The 13,002-nt window shown below is 48.1% G+C and overlaps 4 protein-coding genes across 4 annotated transcripts; 2 read left to right on the plus strand and 2 right to left on the minus strand.

Moving 5' to 3' along the window:
* The first annotated feature begins 373 nt into the window (after positions 1-373).
* BU24DRAFT_159056 (uncharacterized protein) lies at positions 374-1,417 on the plus strand. Its single transcript, XM_033521357.1, has 3 exons — positions 374-737; positions 821-1,137; positions 1,194-1,417. Exons 1-3 carry the CDS (start codon positions 680-682, stop codon positions 1,254-1,256), a joined length of 438 nt encoding a protein of 145 aa, XP_033386132.1. The 5' UTR covers positions 374-679; the 3' UTR covers positions 1,257-1,417.
* Positions 1,418-3,200: 1,783 nt separating this feature from the next.
* BU24DRAFT_478996 (class II aaRS and biotin synthetase) lies at positions 3,201-6,108 on the minus strand (the record flags this gene model as incomplete). Its single annotated transcript, XM_033533056.1, has 4 exons — positions 5,300-6,108; positions 5,144-5,151; positions 4,606-4,919; positions 3,201-4,564 (listed from the first exon to the last, which is right to left on the minus strand). Exons 1-4 carry the CDS (start codon positions 5,822-5,824, stop codon positions 3,201-3,203), a joined length of 2,211 nt encoding a protein of 736 aa, XP_033386133.1. The 5' UTR covers positions 5,825-6,108.
* A 614-nt stretch (positions 6,109-6,722) lies between these two features.
* BU24DRAFT_159102 (S-glutathione dehydrogenase) lies at positions 6,723-8,388 on the plus strand. The gene is made up of 3 exons (XM_033521358.1): positions 6,723-7,238; positions 7,298-8,000; positions 8,081-8,388. Exons 1-3 carry the CDS (start codon positions 6,883-6,885, stop codon positions 8,357-8,359), a joined length of 1,338 nt encoding a protein of 445 aa, XP_033386134.1. The 5' UTR covers positions 6,723-6,882; the 3' UTR covers positions 8,360-8,388.
* Positions 8,389-9,181: 793 nt separating this feature from the next.
* BU24DRAFT_449394 (uncharacterized protein) lies at positions 9,182-10,675 on the minus strand (the record flags this gene model as incomplete). The annotated part of the gene is made up of 3 exons (XM_033530940.1): positions 9,182-9,724; positions 9,779-10,371; positions 10,444-10,675. Coding segments are annotated over 3 exons (1,250 nt in total), but the record flags the coding sequence as incomplete, so codon positions are not given.
* Between the last annotated feature and the right edge of the window lie 2,327 nt (positions 10,676-13,002).

The raw sequence follows: 13,002 nt of genomic DNA on the forward strand, positions 1-13,002 counted from the left end.
AAGTCCGCCCAATCATCATCGCAAAATCGACTCTCAACCCCAGCACTTGGAGTTACTTGGAGTTTAGAGTCCATAGACAGCGGCTACAGTTGATCACCCATCCCTGCCCTTCTCTTCTCCTCATAGTCCAGGCGCATGAATCTCGTTCTCCATATACGGCTGTCCCGTCCGCCTTTGCCATATCGTCGTGACACGCTTCCGGTATCGAACCTCTTCAACCCTCCCACTTTGACGTCGCAAGAACCCACCCACGTACCCCTTTGCACGTCTCCTCACGACTCCTCACGTCTCCTCACTGCCTCAGACCGCAAATTCTCCCAGGAGCCTGCCTGAATCTTGAATCCGAATCGAGTTTCCAAAGTCTATGAACGCTTTGTGCCCTTGCGATCGACTGAGCCTGAGCCATCTCTCCATTAAGCGCTAGCCTCAAACCTCAGACCTGCGACGTGCCTCGACACCTAGTATAACAAAACCCAGTTCCCACGTCTGAACGACCTGATGCTCTCTCGTAGCTGCTGGTAGCTCGCTGCGCGATAGTTCCACGGTCGTTCCATTCTTCACACGCCTTTTTACGTTCTCTTCGCTTCGACTTTTGTACGCCGCCGGGTCGGTCCTTTATTCACGCAATTCACTTTCTTTTTAATCGAAACCCTTCTTTTCTTCTAAACCTACCGCAACAATGGGAAAATTAATCAAGAACCACTGGGCGAGACTCATCGTTCTCTCTGCAGCTGCCTGTACGTACCCATGCTATCCTGAGGCCTACTCCAACCAAAGGGAGAAATGAATGTATCATCAGAGTACTAACACAACCCTACAGACCAAGTCGCTGCTGGATTCGAAGGCATCTTCTACCCCAAGATCTTCTGGGACTTCCTGACCAAGAACCTGGACGCCGCCGTCAAACCCATCCCCGCTCTCCAAATCATCAACATCCTCCTCGGAATCTTCGGTATTGCTTGGGAATGGCCTCTGGGTGCCCTCGCAGGATCCGCAATCCACCGCTCCATCGAAGCTCGTCTCGTCTTCTACCCGCTCAGTGCACTTGCCGCATTACTGCTGTATCAAGCCACTAACGCCGGATTGTACTATCTCGTCGGTATGATTGCGTACTTCTGGGCATATAGCGAGGGAGAGGTACGTTTTATTCTACTACCCACCACCAGAAATGACCATTCTAACATGTTCTCTAGATTGTCTGCCCCGAGCCATGGACAGTACCAAAGCGCGGTTCAACAGCACGCAACCGCGTCTAAATACAACATCGACATATCTCGCCACATAGCACCCATTCTCTCTCCCCGTCTCTCTCATGTGGCCTGCCTTAAGAACCCGACTCGCACAAACCTAAATCTGGAGCACCATCGATACCCCAAACAATGATTCTTGTTCCCACCAATTTCCCCCATTGATATCCCATCCACAACTACTCCGTCTACACCTCACCATCAAAGATCGATCGACCCGACAATCATGCTCCTCCCCGACTATCTCCAGCGTTCAACGAAATAAAGAAAAAAGGCAAACCTCACTCTCGACTCCAACCCCGTTTAACACCATATTTCTCATACGAACCCATTAAGGAAAGAAAGAAAGAAAGCGTGGGGTGGTTAGGAAATCAAGCGAGATGCCATATAAATCCATTCGAAAACACATCTTTTCGAAAGGGCGTGAAATTATATATTGAGAAATGAAATCAATCTTATAAGCATCGCCGAATTCATCATCATAGTCATTATCATCATCATCATCATCATCATCATCATCATCACGTGTCATGCTTTTAGGTATTCTTGAATGAGTTTCGAAAAGGGAAGACTTTTATGTACTATAACTATACCATATCATATCATAGCATATCAATTTAAGAAAGAACACTCATGCATTCTTCCGTCCATCCCGTGATGATTGTGATCTTGACCTTTTAATTATAAGCTGTGAATTGTAATAAATCATACATTCGACATCAACGACGATCGATTCTTCTTCGATAAATCGCGATTTGATCAAAAATGGTGATGCTTCTTCGTCGTTACTGAAAGCAGTCGTATCCAAACAAAACAAATCTTTCAATACCATTTTCCCGACATTCGCAAACCTCTCTTTTCATCAACCTAGCACATTTGTCGTCATAGATTCATTCAGTTGATAAATACAACAAACGATTCTGTACACAGCCAACAACGCAACATCGTCATCATCATCCACCACCAGCGCATTCACAGCCCATCTCCCTCCCACCCAAAAAAAGATATACACACCTACCTCTCACTTTACACACCTTAGAACGCCCGCGCATCATACCCCCCAAAGTGGACCCGTCATACCCGTCGTCGCCGTGGTCGTCGTGACTCGCAACGGGGCCGGGGGGGAAGGAGGCGAGGGGCGCAAAGACGTTTGGGGTAGCCCGGCGGTGCTGGCTGGGGCTCTTTGCCTCACTCCGGGTTTCATGGGGGCGATGGGGGATTTACGCGAGGCGAGGAGGCGGCCGCCGGTTGCCGTTGTAGATTGTCCTACGTGATTTTTTATTCGCTTTTTAGGGGAAATTGACGGAATATTCTGATGTGAGGTGAATGAAGATAATGGTTTCTTGTTAGATTTTGAGATTTGCGAGCGTGCGTTTGTTGTGTGGTAAGTTTATCATTGTATCTGCTCTATTTTACCTGGGGCGGGTGGAGGCGTAACCGCAAATCACCACCGTTTCCCAAAATTCTCCGATCGAGCTCGACCCTCGACGTGACATGGAGATTGAATCAGGTACCAAGTACCAATAAGCCAACTACGTCCCAGGCGATTATTCAAACTGACGTCGCGGTAACAGGAATTCTGCCCGGCCCAAGCCTAATACAGGTTGAATGGGTGACATTGACGTTTATTACATGAACATTGGCAGAAAGCATCCATGTGGGTTCTCTAACGGTTGCGTCGCAGGATACCCCACTTTCCCCTGTAGCAGATGGACAGATGCAGACAGATAGAGAGAGGGACAGCGGCAGGGCATAGCGGTGAGAGAGTGACTCACGTCATGTATAAGGTGGGACATACAGGTCTGACAGCTAGGATGGTGGGCTTTCTGGCAGATTTCTAGAAGGTGTCAGGAGCGTAGGCATGGCGAGTCACCATTGGGGCATGGTTGGAATTTCATATGGTAATCATTATTGCTTACAAGGTCATGACTACCTAGCTTTTAACTGTCAGATTTAGTCAGTCTTCGAAATGGATGCGACGTTCCTCAACGTTCCGAACGGAAGAACGTCTGCGATCCTCTTCTTGTTGGCGAAGAGCATCACCAGTCGATCCAACCCGCAGCCCCAGCCTCCGGTCGGTGGCATGCCCCATTCCAGCGTCTCGAGATAGCTTTCATCAATCTTGCCGTCACCCTCTTGGTGGAAGTCTTGCTGCATAACGAACTTCCTTCGTTGCTCGAACGGTGAGTTCTCCTCCTCATATGCATTGACGTATTCGCGGCCGTTGATGAAGAGTTCCACCCGGGACGCCACCCGTTGGCCGGTGGCCTCATCAACGTAGGATTTTGACAAAGGAGAGAGCGCTTCGGGGTGTTGCGTTATGAACGTAGGATTCTGGCACAGAGGTTCAATGTATTTCTCGGCTAGGGCGTCGAGCAGCCGTGGAACGTTCGCATTGGGCGGCAGTGGAATGCTCAGACGGTGGAAGTAGTCCTGTAGTTCTTCTAAGGTATTGGGAGCGGCAAGGTCAGGGAGCATGCGGCCGCTCATCCTCTCGATTGTGGGGATGAAGGGTAATTGCGCGAAGGGGTAACTGAAGTCGATGCCCTCGGGTGGGGTGAGAGTGGGGAAGTAGCTGGAGCGAAGTGACTCGACGGTTACGTGGAGGTCGTGGATGAGCTTCTCTGTCCTCTCGATCAAAGCTGGGAGAGTGGCTCCGACTTCGTAGAATTCGCAGATACTGAACTCTGGGTTATGAGTGTTGTCGACGCCCTCGTTTCGGAAGACGCGACCAATCTCGAAGATCCTGTCCTGGCCACCAACAATCAGCCGCTTGAGACTGAGCTCTGGGGCAATTCTAAGCGTCAAGTGCATGTTGGACATTTCATTGGCAACGGTGTCAAAGGGTCGGGCAATGGCACCGCCGGCTTTCACTTCGAGTATGGGAGTCTCCACTTCGAGGAAACCGCTCTCCATTAGAGAGTTCCTGATATAGTCATACACCAAAGCACGGAGTCGTAGCACATCTGCAGGTTCTTCACTTGTGAGGGAGTGGATATGAGGGCGCCGTGCAAGAGTCTCGGGGTCTTCGATCTTGTCGGGGACATGATGTAGGCAAGGAGCGAGGACTTTGGGCACATCAAGTGCCGACAACGTGAGTTGCCCAGACGGGGTCCTTGTGGGATTTCCCTGGACGGCCACCCAGTCGCCGTTTCGGACGATCTTTTTGAAAGCTTTAAAGCCGTCTTCTAGGCTAGCGTCTTTGGCGACGAGCTTTTTCAGCTCGATCATAGCTTGCACGCGTTGGGTATCCCGTTCGATGTCAAGGAACATCAGCTTTGAGCCGGCGAGACGTACTGATCGTACCCTGCCTGTGGCTGTTAGATGGAATCACTTGTAGCATGTAAAGGTCGCCCACCAAATAGCGATACCAGGTCAGACTGCGTTTCCTGGATAGTATCATATTTGGAATTGAACTCTCTGATAGTCAATCTATCCAGCCCGGGAGCATGCGTCAAGCGGGGATGATATTGTTCCAAAGGCTTCACATTGCGCAATTGATCGAGGCGTTTCTGCTTCTCGACATCGTGCGGTCCAAGAAACGAATCAGAGGCAGAATGAGCTAGTCTCCATTGTACTGCGGTGTATACGCGGGCATGTTCAACCCTGAGGAGGGGCCTAAAGCTTCGGGAGAGGCATGGACGAAGGAATTGAAGCGAGGGTCTACTCATACTTTTGAGTCGTTAGTAGGTGGCACATAAGAGGAGTAACGACTTTGCAATGAAGAGAACAGTCATTCAGACATCGTGCTATGGTTGTGAAATCAATCGCCCGATTGGGCGTCATTCGCAACGGTTCTTGAATTGATCATCATATGAGGTGACACCACGCTGCTAGAGGCCAGCAAGACGCGGGTGTGTTGGGAAGGAAGGAATGAGAGATTGGGAAGAGCTTACCTGGGAAGCTGTCATGAGGGTCGGGACAACGTCAATGTACTGCTACTTGAGGAAGAGGGTATCCTTCTTGATTCTAAGGTAAGAAGGGACTACTGGTGGATGAGCAGGATGAGCACAGCTGAGCAGCGCTGAGCAGAGTGAAGCTTAAGGTCTCACGATGAGGAATTGAGAGACGAGAAATGAGGGATGAGAAATTTCGATGTAGCCAGAGACGCTAACTCCATTGGCTATGGACGGCAGACTATGTTGTTGCTGGTCTGTCCTGTCTGTCCTCACGATTCCATCGACCAGCAAAAGCTTCAAGTGTCGTTCCCACCTCGGAGTCCGTAAATGGCTTAGCCTAGCCACGTGCTGGAGCCTCAGAGAAGCGGTGACCATCACTAGCGCCAAATCACGTGATGGGGCCCAAGCTCCCTGGCAACTTTGCTTAAGTAGCTTCTTGCCCTCTTCCTCCTCTTTCTTCTCTTCATACTTGTTCGTACTCCCCCAACTCCCCCATACGTTTGACAATTTGCTAACTCTGTTCCAGACCTTGATGAGATCGCTGAGCTCAAAAATCCAGTTGATCAATCGGAATCGCCTGCATTGCACAGCGCGGAGCGGTTCTGGTTCGAATCTCCTTCGGGGGCTTCGGCGTCGCAATTTTTGCTTGCATAACAACCAATCTTTTTTTCTTTTCATTGCTGCTATTCCTTGTGGATAGCTTCGAGGAAGAGAATTCACATTCACGGCGAGAGGGTGTTGGACTGAGACCAAGGAACTTATCTAGTTCGATATGTGAAGGTGGAACTCTTGTTCGTATGGAGTAGCCTACTGTTGGTCAAGTGAGAGCTGGATTGGGGGCAGTGGAGGGTTGGATGCAGTCAGTTACACTTGTTCCATCAAATATTCGGAGTCGTTCATCACTTTAACGTGCTACATGGTGTGTGTGTATCCTTTTGAAGCTGAAGCTGAAGCTATGAGGCAGGAGTGTAAGAGATTAGTCACTATTGGCCTGCTCTCCAGCAAGCTCCCTGGACGGGAAAAGCCATCGACGCATCATCACGTAGCTGGTCTCCATCACGGTGCCCATTCAAGAAGCCTATATTAAGCTTCCATCACACTGCTTCACTTCCTCCAGCCAGCTGCCTACCTACGAGTTATGTGAGGTTTTCTTTTCCCCACGCGTTCTTTCCCTCCGAGCCTCACAAACGCGTTGTTTGTTTGGCTTAGTCAGCAATACCATCCTCATTTTCGAATTGCGTCAAAATGACAATGGCATTTATTCAATTCCGATGGCCACCACCACATATCCATTGTTCGATCAGATCTCACATCTCCGTTAGATGTCTCCGTATCGTTCTCCGCTCCATACCCTGTAATATTACAACTCGGTTATCTCTTCCACTAATCAACTTCGCGGCCTTCGTTCCCTTCTGATCTAGTCATGACGTACGTCCTACTCTACACGGCCGATGTGACAAGGGCGTGTCGCTGGACGAGCAAATACAGTGGAACGAAAATTCTCGGTACTTGACGGTAGTTCAACGGTACGCAAGTCATAATTGCATACCTAGCTATGTCATGATGCCCATATCATATCTGCTCTCTTTGTCTAGCAGTAGAAATAGATACATTTCCCGTTGCAATTGACCTCATTTCTTACCTACCGCAACCGTGATACCCCACAACATCTGAATTCTCATACGTTACCAAAGAATTAGCAACTTCTTAACCTACTCTTCGAAAAGACTTCCAAAATGGCGATGTCCCAAGCTGCCCTGAAGGTCGAGAAAGTGCTCGGCCACGGCGACAACGCCACCACCGCACAGGATATCACAAATCCCAGCAAAGACAATGCAGGCGATCCCAGCGATAAGATGAAGGCTCTGGCGTGGATGGGCAAAGGCAAGGTCGAAATCGTCGAGGCACTGAAGCCAAAGGTTATGGAGAACCGCGACGTCATCGTAAAAGTCACCGGATCAACAGTCTGCGGATCGGACCTACATCTTCTACATGGTGCGGTGGTCGAACTGGAGAAGGGAGATATTCTGGGCCATGAATTTTGTGGCATCGTGGATGAGGTTGGCTCGGAGGTCACGAACTTGAAGAAAGGGCATGTTTCTCCCCGTAAAGGTTACAGCTCGGAGTATGGGCTAATAATTTGTAATCTAGACAACGAGTCGTCGCCTCCTTCCAGATTGCTTGCGGAGATTGTTACTACTGCAAGCAGAAACTCTCGTCGCAATGCGAGAAGACCAACTCCAACACTCTCGAGAACGCAATGTACGGCGGTCGAACAGCAGGCATGTTCGGGTACAGTCACTTCACGGGCGGTTTCGCAGGCGGCCAGGCCGAATACACTCGGGTGCCCTACGGAGACGTCAACCTCCTCTCGCTTCCAGACAACGTCCCCGACGAGCAAGGTCTCTTCCTCTCCGACGTGCTCGCCACCAGCTGGCATGCCGTCGTTGACACCGGCGTGAAGAAGGGCGACGTCGTTGCCATCTGGGGTGCAGGACCAATTGGCCAAATGGCCGCCGACTTCTCCATCCTCAACGGCGCATCCCGCGTCATCATGGTCGATTCGAATTGGCGCCTTGATTATGTGAAGTCGAAGTACCCCAACATCGAAACCCTCGACTACAGCGCTCTCGGAAAAGGCGAGTCCGTCACCAGCAAGCTCAAGGAGCTCACCAACAACCGCGGACCCGATATTAGCATTGAGTGTGCCGCCGGAGAATACGCGAAGGGTTGGGCGCACTACTTTGAGATGCTGCTCGGCCTTGAGACCGATACCAGCGAGATCGTGAATGAGATGATTACCAGCACACGGAACTTTGGCAGCTGCGGCATCACTGGCGTCTACGTCGGCTTCGTAAGTTCCCCGTCTTCCACATACTCACCACTTCCCAAAAACCCATCTCGAAAGTCACACAGCTCTAACAACCCAAACAGACCAACCACTTCAACATCGGCTCCCTGATGGAACGCGGCATCCGCCTCATCGGCAACGGCCAAGCGCCCGTCCACAAGTACTGGGACTCCCTCCTCAAGATGATCCAGGACGGCCAGATCGAGCCGCTGAAGATGGTGTCCCACCGCGTGCGCCTCGAGGACCTCGACAAGGTGTACTACAAGTTCGAGAACAAGGAGGACGGCATGCAGAAGGTCTACGTCGAGACGAGGTTTTCGGCGCCCGCGGCGAAGGGGTCGCCGGGTTTGACGACTTATTAGTTAGGGGGGAGAGTGTGATTACTTAACGATTTGAAATGTTCGATGTGGCGTTGGGATCTAGGTTGAGTTGTGGGAAGTTCGCAGAATTATAGTGTAATGATTAAATCCTTCGATGAGAGAAATGTAGTCAAATTCATGTACAGAACTTGTCACTTTCACAGCCCCATACGCCCTTCTTTCCCCTCATCAAACAGATATACCTCACTCCGGAGCTTTATCGCCATCATCCTCCTTCTTCCCTATCTTCACTACCCATACATAATCTAAAACAAATACAACGTACTCACCACGTATCCAGCCCCCACAAACCTCACTCATTTCACCTCAAAGCCGCACCGTGACTCGACAAGATGGGTCGTTCGAAAGAGGGAGGGTTGAGGAGGGTTTGGTGGTTGTATGTGGTTATGTGGTAGTGTGTTTGATGTAGATATCGGTCTAGATACGGGGAAGTTGGGGTCTATGGTTGGAGTTGGCGGTGCTGGGAGAATGATAGTTTATGATAGTTGTTTGTCGTCATAGTTGTCGCAATGGGCTTTTAGAATAACTATCTAGGATGGTTGTTCCCAGGGGGCATAGTCTTATCGAACAAACACAAGTAATGAAGGAACATGTGCAGTGGTGGATAGAAACAGAGAAGCCGTAGATGTACGTTCCAGGACGTTATGAGTGGAATATTTGGAGAACGCGTGAATATTTTTATAGCCGATATCACTTCTACAGGTCAAATTAAGTCGATTCATGTGAAAATAATGTCTGTATCTGCGATTGTGGGCATTCTATTGACTATATGCCGCCAATGTCGGCTTCAAGATGATTACCTTACGGACGTCGACATCGCCAAGTAAAGAAATAGAAACAAGTTCCCTTTCAAGATTATTTCTCTTGATATTGCTAGGAGTTTATTCCCCAGAGCTCTTAAGTTGTACGTTGCAACTGCTATCTATTGGGAGTGGTTGACATGTATATCCTTCAACTTCAAGCCTTTGATTTCAGCTTGAGCATCCTGGACAATCGTATCTATCTCAGAGCCCAGCTTGCAAGGATGAAGCATGAACGCTTCAGAGCTGGAATAGTGATGGTGCGCCTGGCGACTTGTATGCCACCATTGTGGATTCTGGATTCTTCTGATCTTGTTGCAGACGTTGTAGAAGCGCATTCCTACAAAAGGAGCCTCTGGACGGGGTGTGAGATAACCCCAGCGTTTCATGTACTTCATCAGTGTCCCATACAGACAGGCTCCGCATTGGGGAGAATGGTGTTTGAATTTAGGGCAAGAGTACCCAATGTCGCTATAGCGCTCGGCCAACTGGTGCAACTTTGCAATGACCTGCTCAATGGCTTGACAACGAGCGCGATCGATTTCTGCTGAATTTATGTTAGTACGATCATGGCTCCTTAGAACCTTTTCAGGGGACATACATGTGATGCCCTCGTGAATCGGTAGACCCAAGTCTTGTATCCAACCCCAGCTAGCTTTGATCGCCACAGCTGTTGCTTGCTCAAACTGTTCCCTCAGGCAGAAAATTCGCGATATACAGATCCATAACACCAGATCGCGACAGTAAATTTTTGGGAAGTAAGAGTTGGCCCAAATATTTGCAGTCCAGTCCTTGACATTGCGGTCCAGTGCTTGTTCGTCTTCGAGCTCATAATAATCGGCAATGACGGCTATCTTTGCGAACATCTCCAGGCTTATTGAAGCTGGAACCTTACGCGTCCGAAGGTGGATGATGTTTAGGAGAATAAGCAGGGCTTCTTCGTCCCAATCGCTGGCGGAGTAATGATATCGGCCATCCAACGCACTTGGCTTGGATTCAGAAAACGTGTCCGATGTAAATCTACGCCTAAACCACGGCGAAACCAACATCAGATGGCGAGACGAAACGAAGTATTGAACCTCATTCCCCATTTCCCCTTCTACCGTGGATTCAGAATCCAGCACGGCACTGGATGCCGGGACTCCATTATCCGCAATGGGTGCGGCAGTGGCTTCAGACCCCCCGTCTGATGACCTGTTCGTGGGATCAGCATCAACATCTATGCGCTGACGGGAAGCATAGCGTTCTGAAGCTCTGGCTACGAACCTTATCGTGGACTCCTTCATTTCATATTCATATTCTAGAATTGAATGCTTTGTCATCATCTCGTTAACACTTGGAACGGCACTTTTTGTATCCTCCTCTACGTCAGATAGATCTTCATCATCGGCCAGACCGTCGAGGCTCTCTTTCCACAGAGCAAACGGTGCACCAGGGTTGTGGAGAGTAATGACTGTATCCGCAAGTGGATCGATCTCGTGCTTGATTATTGGCATATTGCTAATCTGAGTAGGTGTATCTTTGATTGTTGCGCCGGCCGAGTTGGATTTTGTTTCAAAAACTTTTAGGCTGGTGCCTAATTTACAAGGTAGACAGGTTACACAATGTGTGCTCGCGCCCCCCTCACTTCGATGTCCACGTCAGGCCATTGTTTGTTGCTGCTAGTATAGTAGACTTCCTGGTGGTGTGCTCTGCAAGTACATGTCAAGAAACGTGTAAGCAGAATCGTCTACAAGTGTGTATCAGGGAACATGTAAGCAGAGATATAAATTTGTGCAGCCTGGACAAGATCAGAAATATATTTAATTTGAGTTAATGTATAGTATAGCTTTGCTAAATGAAACTTACCTTGAAAGTACTGCTATTTTATATCAGTCCCTAGATGTAAGATTTCAATATCAAACCACTGCATTAAAACTGCCTGTTGAAAGCAAGACCAGATCTTAAGAGAGTGTAAGTAATAAACGCGTTACATAGGACTCGTGGGAAATCGTATCAATAGCAGTCAACTTTTGTACCGTGCAACTGTTAGTTGTGGAAAAATTGGATGTAACAGGCTGCTGTGTCTGGAGCCCATATGTAGACCATTGTTCATACACAGATCTATTTCTACCAGAGGCTTTAAGTTGGTAAATCTCTAAGAACTGTTCTGTTGATTTAGATGCGTGCACGTACTGTCCTTGCTTTCATTGTATAAATACTAAAGGTCACTTCTCTGTATCATCTATCTCTTCGAGACGTACATATTATATTAAATGATTAATATTCATGACAACAGATAATTTCGATACACTATCTCATTTTTTTACTTTTCATTGCCCTTGAATCGGATATTTTTTGGATCAGATATCTACAAACGAATAGAATATGCGAACATTAAGGAATATCAAGACACATCACTTGACCTCGCCCTTCTATTCACCTTGAAGCATGGTTACTTACTTGTTTCTTTACACCTATGGGCAATTTAGATAGCATCCATCCGTGTACGCCTTGGTTTCTCGCCCTCGAGAAAGATAACGCGGAGCACAACTGTAGCCAGACGACAAAAGTGTCTTTTTGCAAAGAGTGAGATGAAGCCTTAAGATTGTCTGCAACTCATTCCTACACCTATTCATCACATCCGTCCATACGTGCGGAGTTGATACTACTTATTGTGTCTCCTTCGTGCGAATATCTGATAAATACGAACGTTTTGCGTCATACCACACCTTTCTTTAGATATTACTTTATATATAAACGCACACTACCTTTACTATACAGAAAGACTGAAGAACTCCCTCCGTCTTACTTTACAATATGTTTTCCTTTCCTTCTCTCCTTTGCACTCTTCTGTGTCCAATATAACACACTTCGACACATCAATCGCAACAAGCTGTAACAGCTAACGATAACACATCATCACATCTCACAACACCCTACGCAACGGACATCTGAACACCATATGAATACACTTCTTCATTCCCGCATGCTAAACCTCACCCAACCCATCTCCATCATCTCATCTCCATCAACTCTTCCTGCCCATCTTGACCTCAAGTACGCCGTGCTCTTTCTCCCGAAGAGGAACTGAAAGCCATCATATTCCACCTTCAACTTCAATTTCCAACATTCACTAGAACAGAACAGTCGATGCGTGCCTGTCCAGACACAGTGCAATAACGACACATAGAGAAAAATACGCAGACGGCAGCACGCTGCAAGATCCCATGCTGGGTCGTACCGGGGCGTGCTTGAGCAAGTAGTCGAGAACCAACTCTCCAATGCACGATTGGATAGGGAATCAATCAAAGTATCAATCAATAGAGTTTCTGTCATGCATATGAACAACGGCTTAGGCATAAGACGCATACACACTTATCAGATGGGGATGAAGATCCAGATCGTCACGATGTGGAGACAAGAAGGGCTGATGATATTGTTTGATTGGGAACTACAACATTGTTTCGATTCCTTTTCCGACTATATATGATTTCGAGGCTACGAAATTCATTTACTATATACATCCATGCACCCATACTTATGAGTAAAGATGCAGTACGTCACACACATATGGTCCAATTGTAATAACTAACGATGGGGTATGATAGTCCGCTGATCGTCGCGGACCTTACTGTGTAGGAAAATACTTGCACGATAATGTCCGGTTACGGAGAATTTTACGTTGGTGCATTGTGTTTCGAGAGAAAGCCCAGTGCCAATCGATCAATTAGGTATGTTCTAGAGAAAAATCTCCTAGTGACTATTGTAGTTTATAGTGGGCTTTTCGCCTTATCAGCGCGGGTGGACGCGTAACAAATGTGGGTATAGGTAAAAGAAGCTGAA

The sequence above is a fragment of the Aaosphaeria arxii genome, assembly GCF_010015735.1.
Source record: "Aaosphaeria arxii CBS 175.79 unplaced genomic scaffold BU24scaffold_3, whole genome shotgun sequence".
Lineage (NCBI taxonomy): Eukaryota > Fungi > Ascomycota > Dothideomycetes > Pleosporales > Aaosphaeria > Aaosphaeria arxii.

Bases quoted from the DNA above. Each gene is read 5' to 3' on its own strand.
- BU24DRAFT_159056 (XM_033521357.1), top strand. From the start codon at position 680: ATGGGAAAATTAATCAAGAACCACTGGGCGAGACTCATCGTTCTCTCT. The intron at 738-820 runs GTACGTACCCAT...ACAACCCTACAG, and splicing joins CGTTCTCTCTGCAGCTGCCT to ACCAAGTCGCTGCTGGATTC. The intron at 1,138-1,193 runs GTACGTTTTATT...CATGTTCTCTAG, and splicing joins GGGCATATAGCGAGGGAGAG to ATTGTCTGCCCCGAGCCATG.
- BU24DRAFT_159102 (XM_033521358.1), top strand. From the start codon at position 6,883: ATGGCGATGTCCCAAGCTGCCCTGAAGGTCGAGAAAGTGCTCGGCCAC. The intron at 7,239-7,297 runs GCATGTTTCTCC...TTTGTAATCTAG, and splicing joins GTCACGAACTTGAAGAAAGG to ACAACGAGTCGTCGCCTCCT. The intron at 8,001-8,080 runs GTAAGTTCCCCG...CAACCCAAACAG, and splicing joins CTGGCGTCTACGTCGGCTTC to ACCAACCACTTCAACATCGG.